The sequence below is a fragment of the Ascaphus truei genome, chromosome 4 (assembly GCF_040206685.1).
Source record: "Ascaphus truei isolate aAscTru1 chromosome 4, aAscTru1.hap1, whole genome shotgun sequence".
NCBI classification, from domain to species: domain Eukaryota; kingdom Metazoa; phylum Chordata; class Amphibia; order Anura; family Ascaphidae; genus Ascaphus; species Ascaphus truei.
The window spans coordinates 273024572-273048642 of record NC_134486.1 but is presented as its reverse complement, the minus strand read 5'-3'; the positions used below and the strand labels follow the sequence as shown (position 1 = coordinate 273048642).

Here is a 24071-nt window from a genome sequence, read left to right as displayed (position 1 = left end):
TGTCCCAGGCCTGGCGGCTGCGAGGGGCCTGGTGGGCCGGCGCTTGATGTTGGGCCCGGCCAGATGTCGGAACCAACATCCACCTCCAGCTGCTGGGGCCGTTCTCCCCCCTGCAGCGGTGCGCCCTTACCCCCGCCCCCCCCCCCCCCACACAGCGGAACATCCCAGCCTCTCCTCTTCCCATTGCAGCCTCCATGGGTAGCCCCGCGCCAGAAGTTGGCCAACTTCCGAATCGGCACCGCACTGTAGGCCTCCTCCCTAAGCTAAGAGGTGTTTGTTTTTAAATTATTCTGTGTTTAATCTGGAAATTATGGATATTTAGGTAAGCGCATATTACAAATGTTTGTGCTCTGTATAATAAATGTAGTTATCCTACAAGAGGAGCTTTGTTTCTGCTTTGGGGGGTTATTGTGTTAGAAATATGGTGGGGGTGAGAGAGAGGTGGGTGCAAGAGAGAAGGGGGAGAGGTGGGCGGGTGAGGGGAAAGAGGGAGAGGTGTGGGTGAGAGGGAGAGAGGTGGGGGCGAGGGAGAAAGGGGGAGAGGAGGGGGGTGAGAGAGGGAGAGCAGTGGATGGGAGAGAGGTGGGGCGACAGAGAGAGGTGGGGTGGAGAGTAGTGGAGGTAAGGGAGAGGGAGAGAGGAGGGATAAAGGTGGGGCCGATAGAGGGAGAGAGGTGGGGGGGGAGGGGAAAGGGGAGAGAAGTGGCGGCGATAGAGGAATAAGGTTAGAGGGAGAGAGGTGGGGGTGAGAGTGAGATGTACTGAGTGTTGGCAATACCAAAACACTTATTTTTATTGCAATACGAAAAGAGGCTAACTCTTTCTTTTACATCAGTCTGTTTACCACCTCATATACAGCGACTGTTGCACTCTATATATTCAATAGTGATATCTGCCATATTGATAGTTGCTGCTGAACACGAGGCTTTTTATATTTGTCTTTTGTTTTGTGTTGTGCTTTTAGTATGTTTCACACCATTATTTTATCTAGTTATTAAAAAAAATGTAACACCAACACCATTTCAAATTCATAAGCATTAACATGGTATTGAGTGCAAGAGTTAAACTAGCAAAGAAGAAACACCATTTGCATCACCTCTTAATGCTCAATAAATCATTTGACATCTGACATTATGGGATAAAATCCCAATGCAGACTCAGAGATTGCGGCGATAGGTCAATCTCATATGTCATTTTATTCCCTCGTAGCTTTTATTTTAATAGTCCTTCTGATCAGTTGCTATATGCATTGCGACTCCAAATAATATTTACCATTCTAAAAGTAAAATAAGGTGTTTGCATATAAACGTACATGTGTCCGTATGTACGTATGTAAATATCTTGTCATTTCCTTTTTTCTGCTTGTTTAACTGCCATTCATTATTGTTTGCTTGTGAGTTGATTCTACGGGAATTCAGGCCTCCAAAGACACATTGAGTTTGGCATCATTCTCAAGTCAGCTTAAATATCCTGATCTTTACACCCCAACGTTAATGTGGGTTGGCATCCCGAGTACAACCTCCTCTAACTCATTCAACTGCATTCATTTATGCTCACACCATTTGTAACACTTTATGACACTGGATTGTCATACATATTATACTACTGTTCTGAACAATATTTGACCTTGTTGTCCCTCACAACTGTTTTAATAACAATAGAGAATGCAGAATTGTTACTTGACACACTAACTAAATTAATGCATGGCTCTGACCTCCTAATGTGCTTCTATTATACAGTACATGCTCAAGTTATGTTTTTTTTATGGGAAACAAGGTGCTGATATCCTAACCTAAGCAGCAACATTTGTTTTTTTAAATCTAAACAAGAATACATTTTTTTGCATTTAATGCTATCAATTTCATAACCACTATATGGAGTTTGATGTTCCCCTAAAAAAATAGTCCTGTATCCTAGGAAGTCTGTGTACAGCAAACATTGCCAAGTCTGAACACATTGGCCTGGATACCGCAAACAGCAAAACAAATGGCGTATTTATCGGATCCCATAATTATTTTTGTGATTTCGTTCATATTGCTAATATAAGTTAATATTTAGTAATATGTCAATAATGTTTGAAATGCGTGATATTTAAATCGTTTTCTTTTACTAATGTATTTACCAAATGATCGCCTTGCCGTCAAAATGGCGCTGGTGCCGCGTATTTGCTGTAAAATGTTGGTGAAAATGTTCAATAATTTCCTAGTCAGCACACTATATAAAGCCTTCATTTCCTCATACACGTTGCCATTGCTGTTGGGAGGTAGAGAGAACAAATTGGCTGCAGGGAGTTGGAGGTTTGATTGATTTATACTGATATCTGATTGAGTTGTCCTGTTATATTTGTTGTCTGTCTGTGTGGGTGCTTGTGTGCATATAATTCTGTAATTTTGAACTTGTTTGTCTTGTGTGTTCATTTTTGTTGTGTGCTTCTGTTCTGTACTGTCTACTGTGAGTGTGAGAGTGAAAGATGGAGGAAAGTGGAGTGAGTGGTGGGAGTGAGGAGTTGCAGGGTTGAGAGGAGTATTGCTGGGCGGAGGAGGAAGAGTGAGGAGTGGAGGGAGTGAGAGGAGTCATGGTGGCTGAAAGAAGAGTGAGGAGCGCAGGGAGTGAAGGGAGTGAGATGAGTCATGGTGGCTGTAGGAGGAAAAGTGAGGAGCGTAGGATTGGAGGGAGTGAGAGGAGTCTTGGTGAGTAGAGGAGTGGTGGGGAGGAGAGTAGAGGGGCTGGTACCCACGCGAGTGCAGCAAGAAGCCAGGGTAGGAGGACAGGAGTAGGACGAGGGGAGAGGTCAGTGGGACAGGTCAGAGGGGTACGGTAGGGTGAGGGTGACAGGGCACAGCATCATGCCCAGGGGAGCAAATGTTACTGGCTTCCCAATGTAAAGCTTCTGACAGGATACGGCAACATAGCAGTACATTTTCGGACGAATAAAATCTAGTTCCGATTAATAATATTGTACCATGCTACCCCAAAATATTGGGTAGGATGCAAGCTAGAACATCAATGCTCATAAAAAACAGCAAATGGAAAAATCTTAGTGATGCCATGAACAGTGTGGGCACAGTGCCACATACCATGTCTAACTGTGTGAAAAGATATGCCGATAGTAAAAGAAAATGAAAAGATAAAATGTGCTTGGAAGATAGCCATGTCAGACAAACAGATGGAGGGCCAGGTCACATACCGCATATGAAACCGCTCTGCCGCCATTCATACCGGAAATGAGAGACACAGGCAGAGCAATGCCAGCTGAAGAGTACAAGTATTAACAAAATTAACCATCTGCAAAATGTAAAATTATTTGTTTTTATCGATTTGCGTGTATATGGAAATATGTAGCAGCATCACACATACAATTCAAATTGTAATGTGTAATTAATGAAATGTATATTACCTTCTTGTAGGTCCATCCTTTCGTCACCCTTTGCTGTGTACTCACCCCTGAGCCGTTCAACAGGTAAATAACTAATATGTAATGTCCAAAAATAGTACACACATACTAATGTTAAATAGTCACATACTGTAAACATTAAAAACATGTAAAATAGCTTATGTAAATTAGATTTGAGTAGAGTCTCAAAGAAAAAAATATATTACAAAATATTTGTAGTACTTGTAAAACTGAAGACAAATATTACTGTTGTTCACATTTTATATAACATTCAACACATAAAACAATATTTACACTTCACAAGTCAAGGACAATACTTATATGACAGTATACTGTATGTCAATTTAATGAATCATCACACATACCATAACGTTATGAAGCATAAAGTAATATGTTGTATCTACGTCAACTACATCGGCCACAACTGAACATGTGGGCAAGTCTCCAGGTAACAAAATTATCTTTTACATCAAGTCACATTTCATTAACAATATTGTGCATGACTAACATGTACTGTATATATATCAATATTCATGTTACATGAATAATGTGATTGGCAGCTCTCCATTCTTACCAAAACAAAAATCTAATATGTAAAGTTGTTTAATAATAGTAAATTACTGTACATAAAACGTATTATAAAGTTACACCATCACACAAAAACATTAACGAATGCACCTTAAATTAACATATATGTTATGTTTAACTTATTTTAGGTTCATCATCACGTCCAACTGTGCAGGAAACAAAACAACTTAGGAGATCTTCAAGAGTTAAGGCCAAACATATAAATAAGACGATTTTTGACGTCCTGTGCGCCTCACTTATGACATATTTTCCATGCAATGGATGTGGAAAAGTGCAATCCAACCTTAATGGCAATTGCATATATGAAAACATGACCAGGAATGGTTACATTTCTTTTTCACCAATAGAAGAACATAGGAACTTGTCTCTATTTCTAAGGGGTTGACAGGAAGAGTCTAGTATTCATTTATTTCGTATGTTCACAATTTTTGCATTAGCACTTCTTTGGGGACAAAGCTGTAGCCTTCTAGTATTCACTCACTTGTATTTATTATCACTTATTACACTTGTTTGGAGGCTGATGTTCATCCCAGATATTATTCACAAATTATTCACTATGTGTGATCACTGCGAGCGTAGAGCGCCATCTAGGTTTTTCTTCGTTAAATCTGTAACATTCCTATCTTATACTATATTAGTGAAAGCACTGTATGTTTGTTTGCCTGCCTGCATGCATGCATGCCTGCCTGCTGGATGTCCGGTGTCCCTAGCGGCAATCTCATTGGTCCCTTGGCCCGCCCGCCCCCGCACACCTCTCATTGGCCTCACACACTCACACCACCCCCTTGGCCCGCCCCCCACACCTCTCATTGGCCTGAGGCGGAGTGACGGGCCAAAGGTCCAAAAAAATAAATAACACACACACACACACACACACACACACACACACACACACACACACACACACACACACACACACACACACACACACACACACACACACACACACACACACACACACACCTCAGTTGATGCGCCCTTTCTTTAGTTCCGTTTGGCGCCGGAGGTGGGGAGCGACACCTACCTGTACTTCCGGGCGCCGCCACCGTCTGACTCGGCGCCGCGAGGGAGGAAGGGGGTCCGCCATCTTACGCACCGCGTGGCAGCTGCGGGAATCGAGGTGATTTGGAGCGGGGAGGGGGGAGAGGTGATTTGGAGCGGGGAGAGGTGATTTGGAGCGGGGAGAGGTGATGCCGCTGGGGAGGGGGGAGAGGTGATGCCGCTGGGGAGGGGGAAGAGGTGATGCCGCTGGGGAGGGGGAAGAGGTGATGCCGCTGGGGAGGGGGAAGAGGTGATGCCGCTGGGGAGGGGGAAGAGGTGATGCCGCTGGGGAGGGGGAAGAGGTGATGCCGCTGGGGAGGGGGAAGAGGTGATGCCGCTGGGGAGGGGGAAGAGGTGATGCCGCTGGGGAGAGGGAAGAGGTGATGCCGCTGGGGAGCGGGGAGAGGTGATGCCCCCCCCTCCTATCCACTGCCCCCCCTCCTGTCCACTGCCCCCCCCTCCTGTCCACTGCCCCCCCCCTCCTGTCCACTGCGTCCCCCCTCCTGTCCCCCCCTCCTGTCCACTGCCCCCCCCTCCTGTCCACTGCCCCCCCCCTCCTGTCCACTGCCCCCCCCCTCCTGTCCACTGCCCCCCCCTCCTGTCCACTGCCCCCCCCCTCCTGTCCACTGCCCCCCCCCTCCTGTCCACTGCCCCCCCCCTCCTGTCCACTGCCCCCCCCCTCCTGTCCACTGCCCCCCCCCTCCTGTCCACTGCCCCCCCCTCCTGTCCACTGCCCCCCCCTCCTGTCCACTGCTCCCCCCCTCCTGTCCACTGCCCCCCCCTCCTGTCCACTGCCCCCCCCCCTCCTGTCCACTGCCCCCCCCCTCCTGTCCACTGCCCCCCCCCCTCCTGTCCACTGCCCCCCCCCCCTCCTGTCCACTGCCCCCCCCCCCTCCTGTCCACTGCCCCCCCCCTCCTGTCCACTGCCCCCTCCCTCCTGTCCACTGCCCCCCCCTCCTGTCCACTGCCCCCCCCTCCTGTCCACTGCCCCCCCCCCCTCCTGTCCACTGCCCCCCCCCCTCCTGTCCACTGCCCCCCCCCTCCTGTCCACTGCAGGAAATGCAGGGGGAGGAATCCATGCCTTTGAGGCGCCCCCCCCCTCCCTTTGACGCCCCCCCCCCTCCCTTTGACGCCCCCCCCCCCCTCCCTTTGACGCCCCCCTCCCTTTGACGCCCCCCTCCCTTTGACGCCCCCCCCCTCCCTTTGACGCCCCCCCCCCTCCCTTTGACGCCCCCCCCCCTCCCTTTGACGCCCCCCCCTCCCTTTGACGCCCCCCCCTCCCTTTGACGCCCCCCCCTCCCTTTGACGCCCCCCCCTCCCTTTGACGCCCCCCCCCCCCTCCCTTTGACGCCCCCCCCCCTCCCTTTGACGCCCCCCCCCCCTCCCTTTGACGCCCCCCCCCCTCCCTTTGACGCCCCCCCCCTCCCTTTGACGCCCCCCCTGCCTTTGACGCCCCGCGCGCACACACTGACTGACTGCCGCACGCACACACTGACTGACGCGCACACAAAGCCTGACTGACGCACGCACACACTGACTGAGGCACACACTGACTGTGTGTGCGTCAGTCAGTCTGTGTGTGTTTGTGTTTCTGCCTCAGACTCACTGACGCGCGAGCAAACACACAGTGACTGACGCACACACGCTACATGAAGCTGTAAAGGAGGGAGGGAGGGGGGGGACTGGATTGATGTGAATGGGGGACAAACAGAGAGAGGGGGGAGGAGAGAGAGGAACGGGAACATTACATCCCGGGCAACGCCGGGTCTCTCAGCTAGTTACTCATAAAACAATAAACCAAATGTAAATATTATAAAACTAACAAGCATATGCATTGAAGTTAACACCATTTCTGAGCTATGTGGGAACCTAAAATAAAATAGCCTCATGAATGTTTTTTTGGTTTTTTTTAAGTTGCATAATTTTGACTGTAAATATCACGTCATACTGCACTTGTCACGCATCATATACCAAACACATTGTCATTTAACTAATAATAAATATACTTCAACAATGATCAGTATACCTTTTTAGAGCAAAGTATTGATATTGTACTTTCTCCAAAGCTGAATTTTTCGCGTAATATTATTGTAACTGTTCCTTGCTGACATAATGCACACCAACGCATACCACCTTGTTAACTCTCTTCACAGGCTGCATAGGATGAACATTTGATCCTGGAACAATATTTAGAAGAGCTGTAAACTTTGCTTATTAGAGTCAACACCACAAGAGGTGAGGGCTACAGAAACACCAGTGGCTCCTCAATAAAAGTGATGTGAACCTGCATGTGAAACCATCATGACTGTTCCCCAGGGGACCATGCAGCTTCACCTAGCTCAAGTTATGCATCGGAAAGAACTGATGCATAACCTGAGTCAACTTCACCAGGACATAGCGCAGGTGAACAAGAGTGTAAGGGCTCATACAGCACCCACACAACAAAAATGAGCAGCTGTCAAAATAAAAATGATGAGGCTGAAACAACAGCAAATAAAAAATCCAAAAAGCCCAAATCCAGGTCACTATGGAGAAAACTGAAATTCTCCAAAGAATTTATATAGCAAATAATAAAATGGGGAGCCATATGACAAATATATCTACCCAAATCAGTCATTCTAATGAGCTGGTGTGTGGCCTTTTATATCAGCCCATGACTATGTGGAGACCACAAACACCAGGTAACATAAGTACCGAATGTGCCGTGATACGACGCCAGCTATAACCTCTCGATCCAACCTGCTGCCCTCTCCTGCACATTAAGGTGCATGCACCTGAGGAGGGATGAGACGATACACTTGTTAATCTATTCAGGACCCCATCCCTGCCAAGAGAGGGCGTAAATAATTTTGTGTTTATATCACCAATGTTTAATTTTTTGTTGTGTATGCACAGTTAGTTATATAAAAAATGTTTTTCATACAAAAAAGACTTGCTTCTTTGTATTTCTACACATCACAATATTGGGTGGTGCAGGGAATTGGGGACAATAGTAAGGGGGGTTGAGCCAGGTTGGGTATTTTGTGCTCCTGGAATATATTTGTCTAAGTAAATGTCCTTAGTGATTAATAAAGGTTGGATTAACAATTGTCTGATACATACTGTAGTAAGGTGGCAAAGTGGAGGAGATAGTAAATTGTATTTGTAAAATTAACCCTTTCCATCAGGTAGTAAGGTAAATCCAAAAAAATATATTCAATGCAATACTTAGGGGTTAAAATATATACACATGTATTTACATTAATATTTCAGCACCTATTCCATGCAGGTTTGCCTTGTATAGACTAGGTATTTAATTTCCAATTCATTTGGCAGTACATACATAGGAAATGTACTGTAGGGCAAACAAGAACGTGAAGTAGGTGATAAATAATTTACTAAAAATCTTCAGTTAAGGACATTGAGATAATTGTTATAAATGGAACAAATGTTATGTTGGGTAATAAATGTAAAGGCCCATATTTACTAAGCGCTGCTATGAGATAAGACATGTAGTGGTGCTGGAAGACACATTGCAGTTCATTCAAGTAAATAGGCTGTAAAAGTATTTTGGCGCTAGAAGGTATCTGATGTCATAATACCGCTTAGTGAGTATGGGCTATAATGTTTGTTGTCCAAATACCTTGGGGATGTTAAAATCCCCACTGAAAGTATCACTGCAAGCTAGCCAATAAATGATAATACATTGATTATAGCATACCCATGGATTGGAATTTACATAACATTTTCCCTGGCATACATGCCTGTCAATTAATTTCTTCTGAGGTTCTGTAGCGCACCGGTGCGCAAACCGGGGGACACACCCCCGCGGAGACATTATTGAAGGGGCATGGCGGTTACAGATGTTCCGCACTAAGAGCGCAAGGCCTCTGTAAATGTACTCACCAGCTTCTTGTCCACTCATCTCCATAGCAAAGCGGCGTCAAATGACGCCCGTTACCATGGGAGACGTGACGTTAAATGACGCCATTTGACGCTTCGTTGAAGGTAAGGGGGGGCGCAATCGAGCAACAAGTTTGCGCACCCCTGCTGTAGCGTACTTTTTGTCACTTATATTGGAATCTTATATTATATATTTGTGAAAGCACTGTATGCCTGTCTGCATCTTCCTGTGTCCCTAGGGGAAATCTCATTGGTCCCTTGGGCCGCCCGCCCCCACACCTCTCATTGGCCTGAGGCGGAGTGACGACACACACACACACACACACACACACACACACACACACACACACACACACACACACACACACACACACACACACTCTCTGTTGCTTGGCCTCACTCTCCCCCATCAGTTGGACCGCAGCTAACCGTCCCCCCCCCCCCTCCTCTCCCGGTGCCCCTCCTCTCCAGGTGCCCCTCACTCTCTCCCCCCTCCCCACCTCACCCAAATCCCCACGCTCTGCAACATCCCCAGCCGCACCATCACCCTCACCGTGCGCCGCTCCCGGAGAGGGGAAGCGCGGCCCTCCTGCTCAGCAGCAAACTCCAGGCTCCTCCCCCCTCGCTCACAACGAGGAAAAGCGTGGCACGGCCCGGGCCTCCTGCACTCCCCCTCACATGCGCCGGCTCCCGGAGAGGGGAAGCGCGGCCCTCCTGCTCAGCAGCAAACTCCAGGCTCCTCCCCCTTCGCTCACAACGAGGAACGGAGGGGAAGCGCGGCGCGGCCCGGGCCTCCTGCACTCCCCCTCACGTGCGCCGGCTCCCGGATGGAGGGGAAGCGCGGCGCGAGCCTCCTCCTCACGTGCACCGTCTCCCAGATGGAGGGTAAGCGCGGCGCGGGCCTCCTGCCACTCTTGCCCCCCCCGCCAGCTTCCCGAACTCACCTCCTGCCCCAGCCAGATGCCAGGGGTCAAGGTAAGTCACCCACCGTCTCCCACCCATGCACTGTCACCCAGTCACCCACACACCCACCCAGTCACCCAGTCACTTTCACCCAGTCACCCACTTTCACCCAGTCACCCACTCACTCACCCACCCACTCAGTCAAACTCAGTCACCCACCCAGTCACCCACCCACTCACTCAGTCACCCACCCACTCACTCAGTCACCCACCCACCCACTCAGTCACCCACCCACCCACTCACTCAGTCACCCACCCACCCACCCACTTAGTCACCCACCCACTCACTCAGTCACCCACCCACTCACTCAGTAACCCACCCACTCACTCAGTCACCCACACACCCACCCACCCACCCACACACCCACCCAGTCACCCAGTCACTTTCACCCAGTCCCCCATTTTCACCCAGTCCCCCACTTTTACCCAGTCACCTACTCACTCAGTCACCCACCCACTCACTCAGTCACCCACCCACTCACTCAGTCACCCACCCACTCACTCAGTCACCCACCCACTCAGTCACCCACCCACTCAGTCACCCACCCACTCAGTAACCCACCCATTCAGTCAGTCACCCAGTCACCCACCCATTCAGTCAGTCACCCAGTCACCCAGTCACCCACCCATTCAGTCACCCACCCATTCAGTCAGTCACCCAGTCACCCACCCATTCAGTCAGTCACCCAGTCACCCGGGGGAAGCCCAACCCTGTCGTCCGCCCCCCCAAAATTACATCCCGGGCAACGCCGGGTCTCTCAGCTAGTATGCTATAAACAAAACATACACACAGTCACAATCAAGAGCATGCTTTCTGGCTGCCTCTTTAGGGCAGACACTTTTAGTGTCGGGGAGGGCACAGTGTTGTTGTTAAGACCTTATGCACACATTTTTAGCACTTTTCTAAAAAATTGCGGATCCCTTCATCGTGACAAGACCTGAAATCCAGAAAGATTTGTGCAATGTCAAGTCTACAATTATTATTGACTATGCATTTTACAGTGAAATATGTTTTGTTTGTGAATGACAAAGCATTTATTTGATGCAAATTGCCACTGTTTCTGACAGGAATAAATCATGTCACCTACGTTTGAGGTTTCTAGCACACAGTAGCATGAGGCTGTTTTATAGATTCCTTATTAACTGCGATATCTTGCAATATCTGTCGTACATTTCATTGACTTGTGCAACAACCGTTGAAAAACATTTTCGTTCTCAAACCACTAATTGTTATCATTGTTGTGTAATTAGGCACTGAAATGTTAGATTTTGGATAGTATCACATGATTTGTGAGAACATTTTTTCCAAGTATGACATAATAATGAACACATAAATACTTGTATAGATGACAGAGGACTGAGACCCAGCAAACATCCTTTTGTGCTCTCTTAATATTGTTATCACACACTCTACTGTCCTCCTGCAACAGCTACACTGGCGACACATTTAATTGCACTGCGGCCAGATCCGCAAGCCGGGAGATTTCCCGGCTTGCTAGTGGCCGCCCCTCGGCGTGCCGCGCGTCATAGACGCGCGGTCACGCGTCTTCGGGAGCGTGCGCCCCCTGCACGCACGTCCAGGGGCTCCCCGAGGGAGCCCTGGTGTCCCGCGATCGTGGGACAGCGGCAGGGGGTTCCGGGGGACCCGGCGGACCCGGCAGCGGGAGGGAGAGCGCCCCGATCGGAGGGCGCTCTTCCGCTGCTTCGGCGCGCGCCCGTCACACTCGGGCGCGCGCCAGGCTACTGCTGCGGCACAGAACGGGCAAATGCTCGAATAAACTGTGCCGCAGCAGTACTAAGGCCCAATTCAACATGAATTGAGCTGATCTCCTCTCAAGTACATGGATGCACCAACAGTCCTCTAGTATGCTCCAACTTATAAAAGGAGCAGTGCCACAAATTCAACAGAATAAATAAATAACCAATTATTATTGGTTTTCTTAGAAGTCATCTAGTAACAAAGGAGGGAGAGGGAGTAGTTGATATGTTACAAGCTTTCGAACCTCTTAGGGTCCTTCATCGGGTGTGACAGAAATACAGAGAGACACAATCTTATACTATATTAGTGAAAGCACTGTATGTTTGTTTGCCTGCCTGCATGCATGCATGCCTGCCTGCTGGATGTCCGGTGTCCCTAGCGGCAATCTCATTGGTCCCTTGGCCCGCCCGCCCCCGCACACCTCTCATTGGCCTCACACACTCACACCACCCCCTTGGCCCGCCCCCCACACCTCTCATTGGCCTGAGGCGGAGTGACGGGCCAAAGGTCCAAAAAAATAAATAACACACACACACACACACACACACACACACACACACACACACACACACACACACACACACACACACACACACACACACACACACACACACACACCTCAGTTGATGCGCCCTTTCTTTAGTTCCGTTTGGCGCCGGAGGTGGGGAGCGACACCTACCTGTACTTCCGGGCGCCGCCACCGTCTGACTCGGCGCCGCGAGGGAGGAAGGGGGTCCGCCATCTTACGCACCGCGTGGCAGCTGCGGGAATCGAGGTGATTTGGAGCGGGGAGGGGGGAGAGGTGATTTGGAGCGGGGAGAGGTGATTTGGAGCGGGGAGAGGTGATGCCGCTGGGGAGGGGGGAGAGGTGATGCCGCTGGGGAGGGGGAAGAGGTGATGCCGCTGGGGAGGGGGAAGAGGTGATGCCGCTGGGGAGGGGGAAGAGGTGATGCCGCTGGGGAGGGGGAAGAGGTGATGCCGCTGGGGAGGGGGAAGAGGTGATGCCGCTGGGGAGGGGGAAGAGGTGATGCCGCTGGGGAGGGGGAAGAGGTGATGCCGCTGGGGAGAGGGAAGAGGTGATGCCGCTGGGGAGCGGGGAGAGGTGATGCCCCCCCCTCCTATCCACTGCCCCCCCTCCTGTCCACTGCCCCCCCCTCCTGTCCACTGCCCCCCCCCTCCTGTCCACTGCGTCCCCCCTCCTGTCCCCCCCTCCTGTCCACTGCCCCCCCCTCCTGTCCACTGCCCCCCCCCTCCTGTCCACTGCCCCCCCCCTCCTGTCCACTGCCCCCCCCTCCTGTCCACTGCCCCCCCCCTCCTGTCCACTGCCCCCCCCCCTCCTGTCCACTGCCCCCCCCCTCCTGTCCACTGCCCCCCCCCTCCTGTCCACTGCCCCCCCCCTCCTGTCCACTGCCCCCCCCCTCCTGTCCACTGCCCCCCCCTCCTGTCCACTGCCCCCCCCTCCTGTCCACTGCCCCCCCCTCCTGTCCACTGCCCCCCCCCTCCTGTCCACTGCCCCCCCCCTCCTGTCCACTGCCCCCCCCCCTCCTGTCCACTGCCCCCCCCCCTCCTGTCCACTGCCCCCCCCCCCCTCCTGTCCACTGCCCCCCCCCTCCTGTCCACTGCCCCCTCCCTCCTGTCCACTGCCCCCCCCTCCTGTCCACTGCCCCCCCCTCCTGTCCACTGCCCCCCCCCCCTCCTGTCCACTGCCCCCCCCCCTCCTGTCCACTGCCCCCCCCCTCCTGTCCACTGCAGGAAATGCAGGGGGAGGAATCCATGCCTTTGAGGCGCCCCCCCCCTCCCTTTGACGCCCCCCCCCCCTCCCTTTGACGCCCCCCCCCCCCTCCCTTTGACGCCCCCCTCCCTTTGACGCCCCCCTCCCTTTGACGCCCCCCCCCTCCCTTTGACGCCCCCCCCCCCTCCCTTTGACGCCCCCCCCCCCTCCCTTTGACGCCCCCCCCTCCCTTTGACGCCCCCCCCTCCCTTTGACGCCCCCCCTCCCTTTGACGCCCCCCCTCCCTTTGACGCCCCCCCCCCCCTCCCTTTGACGCCCCCCCCCCCCTCCCTTTGACGCCCCCCCCCCCCTCCCTTTGACGCCCCCCCCCCCTCCCTTTGACGCCCCCCCCTCCCTTTGACGCCCCCCCTGCCTTTGACGCCCCGCGCGCACACACTGACTGACTGCCGCACGCACACACTGACTGACGCGCACACAAAGCCTGACTGACGCACGCACACACTGACTGAGGCACACACTGACTGTGTGTGCGTCAGTCAGTCTGTGTGTGTTTGTGTTTCTGCCTCAGACTCACTGACGCGCGAGCAAACACACAGTGACTGACGCACACACGCTACATGAAGCTGTAAAGGAGGGAGGGAGGGGGGGGACTGGATTGATGTGAATGGGGGACAAACAGAGAGAGGGGGGAGGAGAGAGAGGAACGGGAACATTACATCCCGGGCAACGCCGGGTCTCTCAGCTAGTATTATATACAGTGTTTGTAAGAGGGATATCTGGTTGCAATGGATGTTGAGAGGAAGCGGAAAATAAGATAAGGTAGAAACAGGTAGCCTAGTGTGAAAATGAACAGTGGAGACATAAGAGGTTTCTCTCTATTGAAATGCAAAAGCTGCCTAGACAGTAAGGCCAGGTCCCCGCTGGCTACTGCAGCGCCCGCTGTGGCGGACGCTGCAGGGACAATAGCCGCTGCACAATGGGACCGGGACCGCTGCGAGGGGGGGTGCTGCGCTGCGCCGACAGTGACTGCTGCTCCCAAGAGAATTGAGAGCAGGAGTTGCGACGGAGCGCTAAGCCACGCACCCGGCGGTTCAGCCAATAAAGTTTGCCAAAGCCAGAAGAGACATTGGCCCATATTTACTAAGCAGTCTTCTGCCATAAAGCACCTTCCGGCGCTATAAAACACCTTATATCCCATTCAAGCCAGATGGTGTCTTGTGGCAGAAGACGGTTTAGTAAATTTGGGCTATTACAGCTGGAATTCACTCAACTTCGATAAAGGGTATTCTAACGGAGCTCGGTCCTACACTACCTGCCATTGTTTTGAACAAAGAATTGATTGCCTATACCCCTATTCAGAGCTTAGTGAATCTCCCCCTGAGTTCTTGATAGTTGTATGTACGTGCCTAATGTAATTACAAAGGATTTCTTTTTCCAGAACACCTATGCTCATGGGAAACATTCTCTATCGTCATTAATTATGTGTCGAGAGACCTCTCTTCTGTACATATTCTTGGATCAGCATTAGTTGTGAATCATGATCTCACAAAACTCTCACAAAACTCCACAAATAACCCTCTCCTCTTCATTAGGCAGATCTATAAATATAAAAAATATCCTAGTTTAATACAGTACGTGGGCTTCAATGTCATTATGCTGGGTGCTCAACAAAGAAATTGCACACGTGGGCAATTCATGAAAAAATTGTTTGTTTTTTTTTTCTTTAATAAAATTTAAAAAAAGAATCCTTGCCAAGACTTTAACAACCATTTTCTTCAATGCTCTGCTTTTACATATGGAGTTGTAGAGCCTACACTTCCTGAAGACCTTTCCATATTAAGAAAATATGCACCAAACTGTATGACCATAGCTTAAATGTAAAAAGCTTTCATTTGAAGAAAATGTTATAACCATGTAAGGTTTCTGCATGTCTGATCTCGGGGGTGATGTATGGAAGTCTCCTGGCTGCAAAACTGAATTGTACCAGCCATATCAAAGAGAACAAATCCAATTGGTACCCGGAGGACCATGATACAGTGCATCACCCTCCTTGTGTTTTTAAAGGTATAGTCTTCACTGAGGACATTATATATTGGAGTTGTTTTAAAGTGAAAGCTATGTGATAATTACATTATTAATTTTAAACAGTTTGTTAAATCAATTTTTTTTCCAAAATTGAAAATGGAAAGGATTTAACAAATACGTTTGTGGTATTTGTATTTGTATATGTATATGTATGTGTAGATATATGTATATGTATGAAAGTGAGATTCTTAAATCGTTCCATAAAAGATAACTACTGAAATGACACAGACTCCTCCCATTTTGTTTAAGCAACAACAATGCACACATGGCTACTTAATGCAAATAACACCAAATTATTGTCCTCCTTCGTGTATCCTGATGCATTTCCCCCTGCCTTTCTTAAAAGAAAACTAACCATGACTTTAAATAAGGATTATTTGCAACAAATACATCTATATATTTTTTCCATAAATGAATAAAGTAATACTGTACATCTAAAGTGATGATATTTAACAATCTCAAGGTCATAAATATATCTTAGTGTTCACAGGTCACTAAATCAAAGAAAAAGATCCATATGATTGCAACACTTGAAATACATGCTTATTGCCCAGATCTGTCAAGACAAACTGTCAAAAATATCCCCAAAAGCACCATAAAATAAGCATCATATACATTAAACTATGTGTTCTGTAAATAGTCTGCATTGCATTCATGTACAGTAGTAACATTGCTACTGCTGTGAGATGCTGAGACAAACTGAGTAAAAGCATTAGCTGTTCTAATCTTTTTATGTAAACATAATGCATTTTTTCACCATTTTCTCAAGATACTGTATGTTGATTACAGAAGTTTACAGACAGCAGTGTAAAACCAGAGTCTAATATACAAGTCTAGTCTTCACAATTTGCGTCACATCTATTTATCGTTTTAAATACTTATGTTTACTATACGAAAACATTTATAGGTTCTACAAAAGGGAAAAAGACAGTAGAAAATGACAATAAATTGTATTATTTATACAACTGACATTTTTTTTTTTAACCAAGTAGGAGCATTGTGTACCTTAAATACTTGGCAGAAATACAAAGCTACAAGGTTTCTCTTATAGTAAAATTCAATGTTGACAAAATACTGGGTTTCTCTTCTGTTCTCACATGTCATAAGCAGAGATATAGAGTTAACATTGCAGTGCAAGGCAATACCTGTCATTGACAACTTTTGAGGAGTAAAAGCAATTACTTATTCCCTGTGAGCTAATATATATTTAAACAGGGCAGGGGATATTGCTATGGTGCCAATCTAGCATAAGGTTGATACATGTTTTATTGATGTCCAATTCTGTCTGAGAACTGTGAAATTTGAGGTCAGAGCTCTTATTGGTGTGTCAACTCCTAGTCCAGCTCATTTCTCTGGATTCAGTTATTCAGAACATCACATCACAGCCACAAGGCTGTGGCTATGGATTAAGCCAAAAAAATGCATTTTTGCTAATGAATTGTTGTAAGAAAGACATGTTCATTATGTGTCAGTTAATCAAAGTACTTTAGCACCTTGTGCATTATCTTGTTGTTAAAGGTGCAGCTGCCCCCCATATGTTTATTTTATATATTTCTTCCCCATGCTATACAATAGGATGGCTACACATATAGGGGCCTATGCAGAGAGCAGCGCTATTTCAAAACTCGCCATTTTTTGGAGAAAATCGCGCAGAAAACAGCAGAAAATGGCGAGTTACGAAAAACGCGCCAATTTTTTTTTTCTATTTCTAAAACTCGCCTCGCGGCTGGCGAGAACCTCCATCTCGCCAGTTTTAAAAATATCCTTATGCAGAGAGGCGCGAACGGCATCTAGCGGCTGTTCGCGCCAATAAAATGGCGCGATTGTCTCCTTTTTGCCTCGCCAGAAAAAGTTGGCAAGAAGCTGCCGCTCGCGGCCATAGCAAAGGGAAAAAAAGGCGCAAATTTTTTTTAACACATTTCTGCAGCGCGCATCTCGCCAATTTAAACTCGCCACACGCATTCATGTTAAACATAGCAGAATTCGCACATTTCTGCATATGGAGAATAAAACTCTCCAAAAAAGCTACTTTTTATTAAACTCGCCAATTTTAAAATTCGCTGCTCTCTGCATAGGCCCCATAGTTTTTCCATCCTTGCTAATTTTTCAAATGGGGTATTTTATTCCAAGATCAAAATGGCAGCTAAATCCCTCACACTTCGGGCCTTAGCCTACAATATACACACTGTTCTCTACTGATAATCCCCATACAAATTTCTGTACAGCCCCTATGGCACATATAGAATTACCCACTTAGTGACAATGGTAGAACTTTATCTAGATACATTTAAATACAACCCGTTGTAGTCCGGAAACTGCATGGAGGACAGCTCTGTGCAACAGTGTTAACTGGAGAAAGTGAACAGCAGAAGTTTCCATATAAATTCACTCCATGGCAGGCTTTGGGCCTTTGTAAATAAAAATTAAATAAATACAAATATAACTAGGAAAAAACCTGCTTAACCCTTTGGGTGCCTCAAGACGTAGCCCCTACTTCACGGGGTCTTACACTCCATGGGTTCCATGTCGTACTGGCTATGTCACGGCCTTTGAGAGCTCGTTTTTTAGAGGAGATCGCGTCCTCTTCAATTTCCACATCACGCTCTGAGGATCATTCTGACGCCATGGCCCCTCCAGCACTCAAGGGGTTAAAGGGCATCACATGAGCTCTTTTTCAGGATTGGTTTTTTGGGGGGGAGGGGGGTGTGGAGCACACTTGTATGGGATTTTAATAGGAACATACAAGAGCTGCATCCTCATTATCCAAACTGGTGATAGCAAATTATAAAGCAACACCAAGATTAAAACTTGAGTGTGACTACATTTAGTGCCTTAACTTGGGCACACAGATTGTTCCCGCTTAGATCCCCATCTGATCACTATGTTCACAGTGAAGAAGGGACAGGAAGCTATAAAAAGATTTACAGCTGGAAGCCAAGAAGCACATGATCATCACACCTTCCTGTTGTAAAAGGATGAAGCCTGGAGTTTTTCATATTTTTTTTTTGGCTGATTCCCAAATAGAGTCTTGTAGGTTTAAGCTTAATCTAAAATTAGACTGTGGCTTGTCAAAATGATAAGAGCAACAACATTAGAGCAGGAATTTTGAAGGTTAGTGTTCATGGCGATCTTACTTTCAGAAATCATTGCTGCATACATAAATGTAAAAATATATAATCCCAGGTTGGGCTGCAGCACCCGCAGCACCACCGGTTCCAGCCCCCATCAACAATTTGACATGTTTCCACATCAGACTAGTGAGCCATTACTATTTTCCTATCCCACCGCAATATTGTTTTCTAAAATAATGGTGCTATTTGGAAAACCTCATTGAAAAATAAGCAGATCCCCATTTATCAAAGCTCAAATAGATTATGTTGTATGGGACCTGATGTACATACTGAATTTATCCAAGCAGATGCATTACAATGCAAACATATTTGGAGTTATTTAGCAAAACAGAATTACATGAGCTTTGGAGTTATATAAATGACACTTAGAGAGTGGGGCAAGCAACATATTAAAGAGTTTCTACCTTTGTTGCACCTCCAACCAAATATGTTTTCATGCACCGTAGTAATGCAGCAGTTTTGATCTGCACGAGGATGCTGGATACATACCTGATAAAACATTCAATAGCCTTTATTTTAATTGCAGATCTAGCTGCCGCCTACCCCACTGTGCTGTAGAACTTGCAATGATGACAAGGCATTGCAAACCACACCAGCACTGAATTAGTTCTCCCATGGTAACAGAGGAGCAGGAAACTGTGCTAGCACTTTAAGCAAATATACTACCTGTGGTTCAGCACGAGGCATAAGAAAGACATGTTGGACATCACTGGTACCCACAGAACAACCGCACGACACACTCCCAGTGATCACGGACCCCTTTCTCTAAAATTAATGGGGATCCCTTTCTTGTGCATAGGCGCTGACCAAATGCTGAACATCGTTGCCCCCAAAGCATGAAGCAATATCAGACATGGTCTGCAGAGCACAAGCGTGCGTGTTAGGAGGAGGTGGGCTAAAGTATCTGCTAATGCACCCAAACAATGGCTCACCTCGGTCAGCATAAGATGAGAGGGGCAGGGAAGCAGGCAATGAAAGTGCTCCAGCCGCTTCTTGCTTTCAGGTGCTGGGGCTCTGTCTGTCTCTGTCCTCCGAGGTATAAGAAGCTGCTTTTCTGCTGCTGGTGATGAACTGCTGGCCTCTGTGCAGAGAGAGTGACATGTATGCGATGCAGGGAAGCTGCATCTACTGTATAGATGCAGTATTTAGTAGTGTGTGTGTGTGTGTGTGTGTGTGGATTGTATTGTCTGGGAAAGAGGGAGCTCCTCCTCCTCCTACTGCTGTTGCTGTGGATGCTGCTGGTGCTAGGTCTGTCCCCCGGTATGTGACATGAGCATTAGCAGCAGCACACTGTTTACAGAGGCTCTTCACCTGCAGAAGAAACCCAGGGGTTTATCACCAACCCTGATATTCAAATACCTTAGGTGTTCATTCCTAACTATACTGTAGGTAAGGTGAGGGAACATGCCGTTTGTGGCTAGAGGTATTAGAATACTCCCTCACAGCCATTTGGAAAGCCTAAAAATGTTCTCTATTTATATTAGAAGTAAATAGAAATATCACTTGTTAGCACATTCTCATGTCTCTGACAGGCCTGCAACCCCGTTTTTCACCATTATTTCTTAGCATACAGTGCTTCCACTGCAGCTAGGGATTCTGGGTAATGACATGCAAATGAGTGTAGCCACCTTTTGCTTCTTGTCTGTTTTAACATGGATCCCTATAAACTTATGCCTGCTGTATTGCACAGCTTTTCAGCACAGCCTGGGTAAAATAAGTGCATAGCCAGTAAACCCTATTCACATACAGCAGTAAGCAATAAGAGACCAGGTTATTGGGTTACAACATACTAATGTAACCATCATGTGGCATATTCGTCTTGTTTAAATTCTCCACAAAAGTTTTGGGGAAAAGCACCAGTAATCAAAGCACTCGCACCGAACATTTAGGACTTTGTGTTATATCATCATTACAAATATCAACACTATCTCTTTTTCTCATAGAGCTCTGCAGTGTATCCAGCATTTATTTAATTTATAGTACATTAAACCAAGAGACAGGAAAATCATTACATAATTGAAAAAGAAAAAAAGGCAAAGGCATTATACAAGATCATTATCCGAGTCTCTTCTACTGTAAGTTTGAGAAACAGGAAATCACAAACAGATATATTAAACATATATTGAAAATTAAAAAATGTAACACATGAAAAGATAGATACTTTTCATTGCTATATTCCAGAACAAGTAATGCAGATGTGATTTATTGTAAGATTTTATGATAAATGCCAAGTGTTAGGTATTTAAAAATGCTTGGCACATTAAATAACCATATATTGATTTTAAAATAGTGTATTGTGACACATTACTGTATATATAAAGAGCAATACTTTTGCTACAATGATAGACACAATTGTGAGCATCAATGTAATGTCCCACCCTGCTTAAAATGGCAACTTGGTTTGTATACTGAAATGGCTCAAAGTAAAAATGAGTGCGGCGCATGGATTACTTTGAGTAATTTTGTATATAAAGTTGCCATTTTAAGTGCTTTGTATATCTCAAGTGATCCCATCTCTGAATGTAATCTTTTATTTATTTTTTCACTGTGCAATGTGTGCTAAAAATTAAAAAATAGAATGTGGGGGAAATGTTCCTCTTAAAAAAACAGGCACTGCTTTTTGGACACACTAGGGTTTATGCATTAAACTGTGAAAGTGACGATTGATGTATGCCACAGTGATGTAAATGAAGCTGGTAGGGGGAGGGTGGCACATCAGAGGTTCCCTAAAAGTTAGAGGGGACTTGTTCCCATCCTGTCGTCCCTCTCCCATTGATTGCACCTATGGAGCACAACCTCCTGGTCTAGCATTCCTCTTGCTCTGAAATATGCCTCCCTACTGTACTTTTGTTTCTATCATATACCCCTCTCCCTTCTCTCCTATCAAGTTGTACATGTTGAGGTTCTTTAGTCTTTAAGTTGTAGATGCAGACCATGCACTATTTTACTAACCCTTCTTTACACAATCTCTAAATTAAGATGTCCTTTTGGAGCTATATTCACCACAGTGAACACAATACTATAGGTGAGGTCTCACAAATCTTCAATAAAGTGGCATTACCTGCTTTCCCATTACTTTGTTACATTGCTTTACTTCATTGCTGAAATAAGGAATCCCATGTCACTTTCCTTTATGGAAGTTGACATTGTATCATTAATCCTGTATTTTGCCTTTTGATTTTTTTGACCATTCTACACACTTAAACCTATAAACAGGACTCACAGTTAGAATCCCAGTTATAACTCTGATCAGTGGTGGTTTGTGAGGAGCGCAGATGTCACCATATGTGAAAAAAAATATATATAGAAATATATAGTGTAGTAATTCTTAGATAAAGGACATCTTGAAAACAACAGAAATGGGGACTCACACTTTCCCAGTGGATAAACAGCAGTGGAAACACAAATGGTTTTCAGCTCAGGTGGTCAGCGTAATGTTCCTCGGTTGGAAACAGAAGATCACACCTAGTGCAACATTGTATGTTCATAAATATAATGCAAATGCATACAATATGGCATGGACACATAAAAATTATAGGTGGCTTGATCCCTCTGATCTCTCTGGTCGCTTGCACGCCGTAACGTCACTTCCGGCGGTCGTCCGCGTCACTTCCGGATACGGGTGGACCTGCTTTCTGGTGCCGTTGATGCGGGGCGGTCACAGGAGCTTGCGTAGCCTACTCGAACTTAACTCTACGCGTTTCGCTTTAAAAAAAAGCTTCCTCAGGAGTCATCTGACATTTCCCCCACATGTACAACTTGATAGGATGGCTCCTGAGGAAGCTTTTTTTTAAAGCAAAACGCGTAGAGTTAAGTTCGAGTAGGCTACGCAAGCTCCTGTGACCGCCCCGCATCAACGGCACCAGAAAGCAGGTCCACCCGTATCCGGAAGTGACGCGGACGACTGCCGGAAGTGACGTGATGGCATGCGAGCGGCCGGAGAGATCAGAGGGATCAAGCCACCTATCATTTTTATGTGTCCATGCCATATTGTACAAATGTAAGTGCAATATTTTTCGTTTAATACATTATATTTATGAATATACAATGTTGCACTAGGTGTGATCTTCTATTTCCAACCGAGGAACATTACGCTTACCACCTGAGCTGAAAACCATTTGTGTTTCCACTGCTGTTTATCCACTGGGAAAGTGTGAGTCCCCATTTCTGTTGTTTCAAGATGTCCTTTATCTAAGAATTTCTACACTATATATTTCTATATATATATTTTTCACATATGGTGACATCTGCGCTCCCCACAAATCACCACTGGAAATCTACTTAAGTAGAATCGGACCGTCTCTTCAGAGGGTTGTAGCTACGATTGTATGCCACCACCAATGATTTATTTATTATAAACACATTTGCACTTTATTATATTATTAATCAAATTACTATTTAGAATTTATCACATAAAAAATTATAGCCATTTAGCCAGGAGCTTTATATTTCCTATTTTTCACTTCATAAAGGAGCGCCTTACTCACACATTTTTTGTATAAATAACTCTGGTCAACCTGTTTCTATAACATTGTGCAGCGCTATATATGCCCTTCTATCTCCCTATGGTGACATCACTGATCACAAGACATACAAGAGAGTAGCATCCCTTCAGCATAATCATCCTACATCCCATGATGGGGAGGGGTATAGTCTGAGTGAGCCTACACAGTTAACCCATTAAGGCAGTTAACCCCTTAACTGAAATTGTAGTCCCAAAGGTATATATATATATATATATATATATATATATATATATATATATATATATAAAATATTATTTGTATATTGACTGCACTTATATATGTGTTTGCTTTTATTCTTGTTGAGGATTTCTGTCTTTTATATAATAAAATTGTCCCTTTCCAAAACAAGATATTTTTCATATGTATATTCATATATATATATATATATATACATATATATATATATGTGAAAAACAATGCATTCGGCGCAACAAGAAACTGTTGTAAACGTGTTTTAGATGTTCAATGATATAGGGGCTAATGAGGTGTAGATATTGAGTTAGATGAACATAGCATAGATAAATGTTAATCTAAATAGCAATACATAGAAATTGCACCCAGTAGAATCAAAAGTCAATGGTGTCCCACAGTACTGAGAGAGAGTCAATGTGCGTGTAATGTCTCTGTGTTTTTCTTTCTATGTCACAACGGTAACACAGCAGTGGTTAAATACCTTTGGCTTAGTGTCCCAAAGCCAGTGCATGACATATATGTTGAAAGTTTCTCACAGGACGCAGTGTTTTCCACTTAAAATGCAGGTATGTGCGTCTTACTAAATGTCTCAGTGGGCGTCTCACCAGCGGGGATCTGTAGTTGCAACTGCCGATCTCCCAATAGAGTGCGGTGGTTCGTCTTACTCAGCGCCTCCCAAATGGATCTCTCACTGGAGCCTCATTGGTCCCAGACTGCTTGTTTCTTCTCCGGTGTCCTGCGGGATGATTTCTGGTTCTCTTAGATCAGATGCAATCTTT

General features: G+C 46.5%; 1 protein-coding gene across 4 annotated transcripts in view; it reads right to left on the bottom strand.

Annotated features, from left to right (window-relative positions):
- Positions 1–19813, bottom strand: part of KLHL32 (kelch like family member 32) — a 236107-nt gene extending 216294 nt beyond the window's left edge. For 2 of the 4 annotated variants that reach the window (XM_075597504.1, XM_075597505.1), the window contains exon 1: positions 19507–19808. Coding sequence is in view for 3 of the 4 variants with exons in the window: in XM_075597505.1 (XP_075453620.1) it covers positions 19507–19518 (12 nt within the window). In the remaining variant the exon portion in view is untranslated. Of the gene's footprint in view, positions 1–19506 lie in introns of all 4 variants that reach the window. The other 2 variants (XM_075597508.1, XM_075597502.1) reach the window with 2 other exon arrangements.
- Between the last annotated feature and the right edge of the window lie 4258 nt (positions 19814–24071).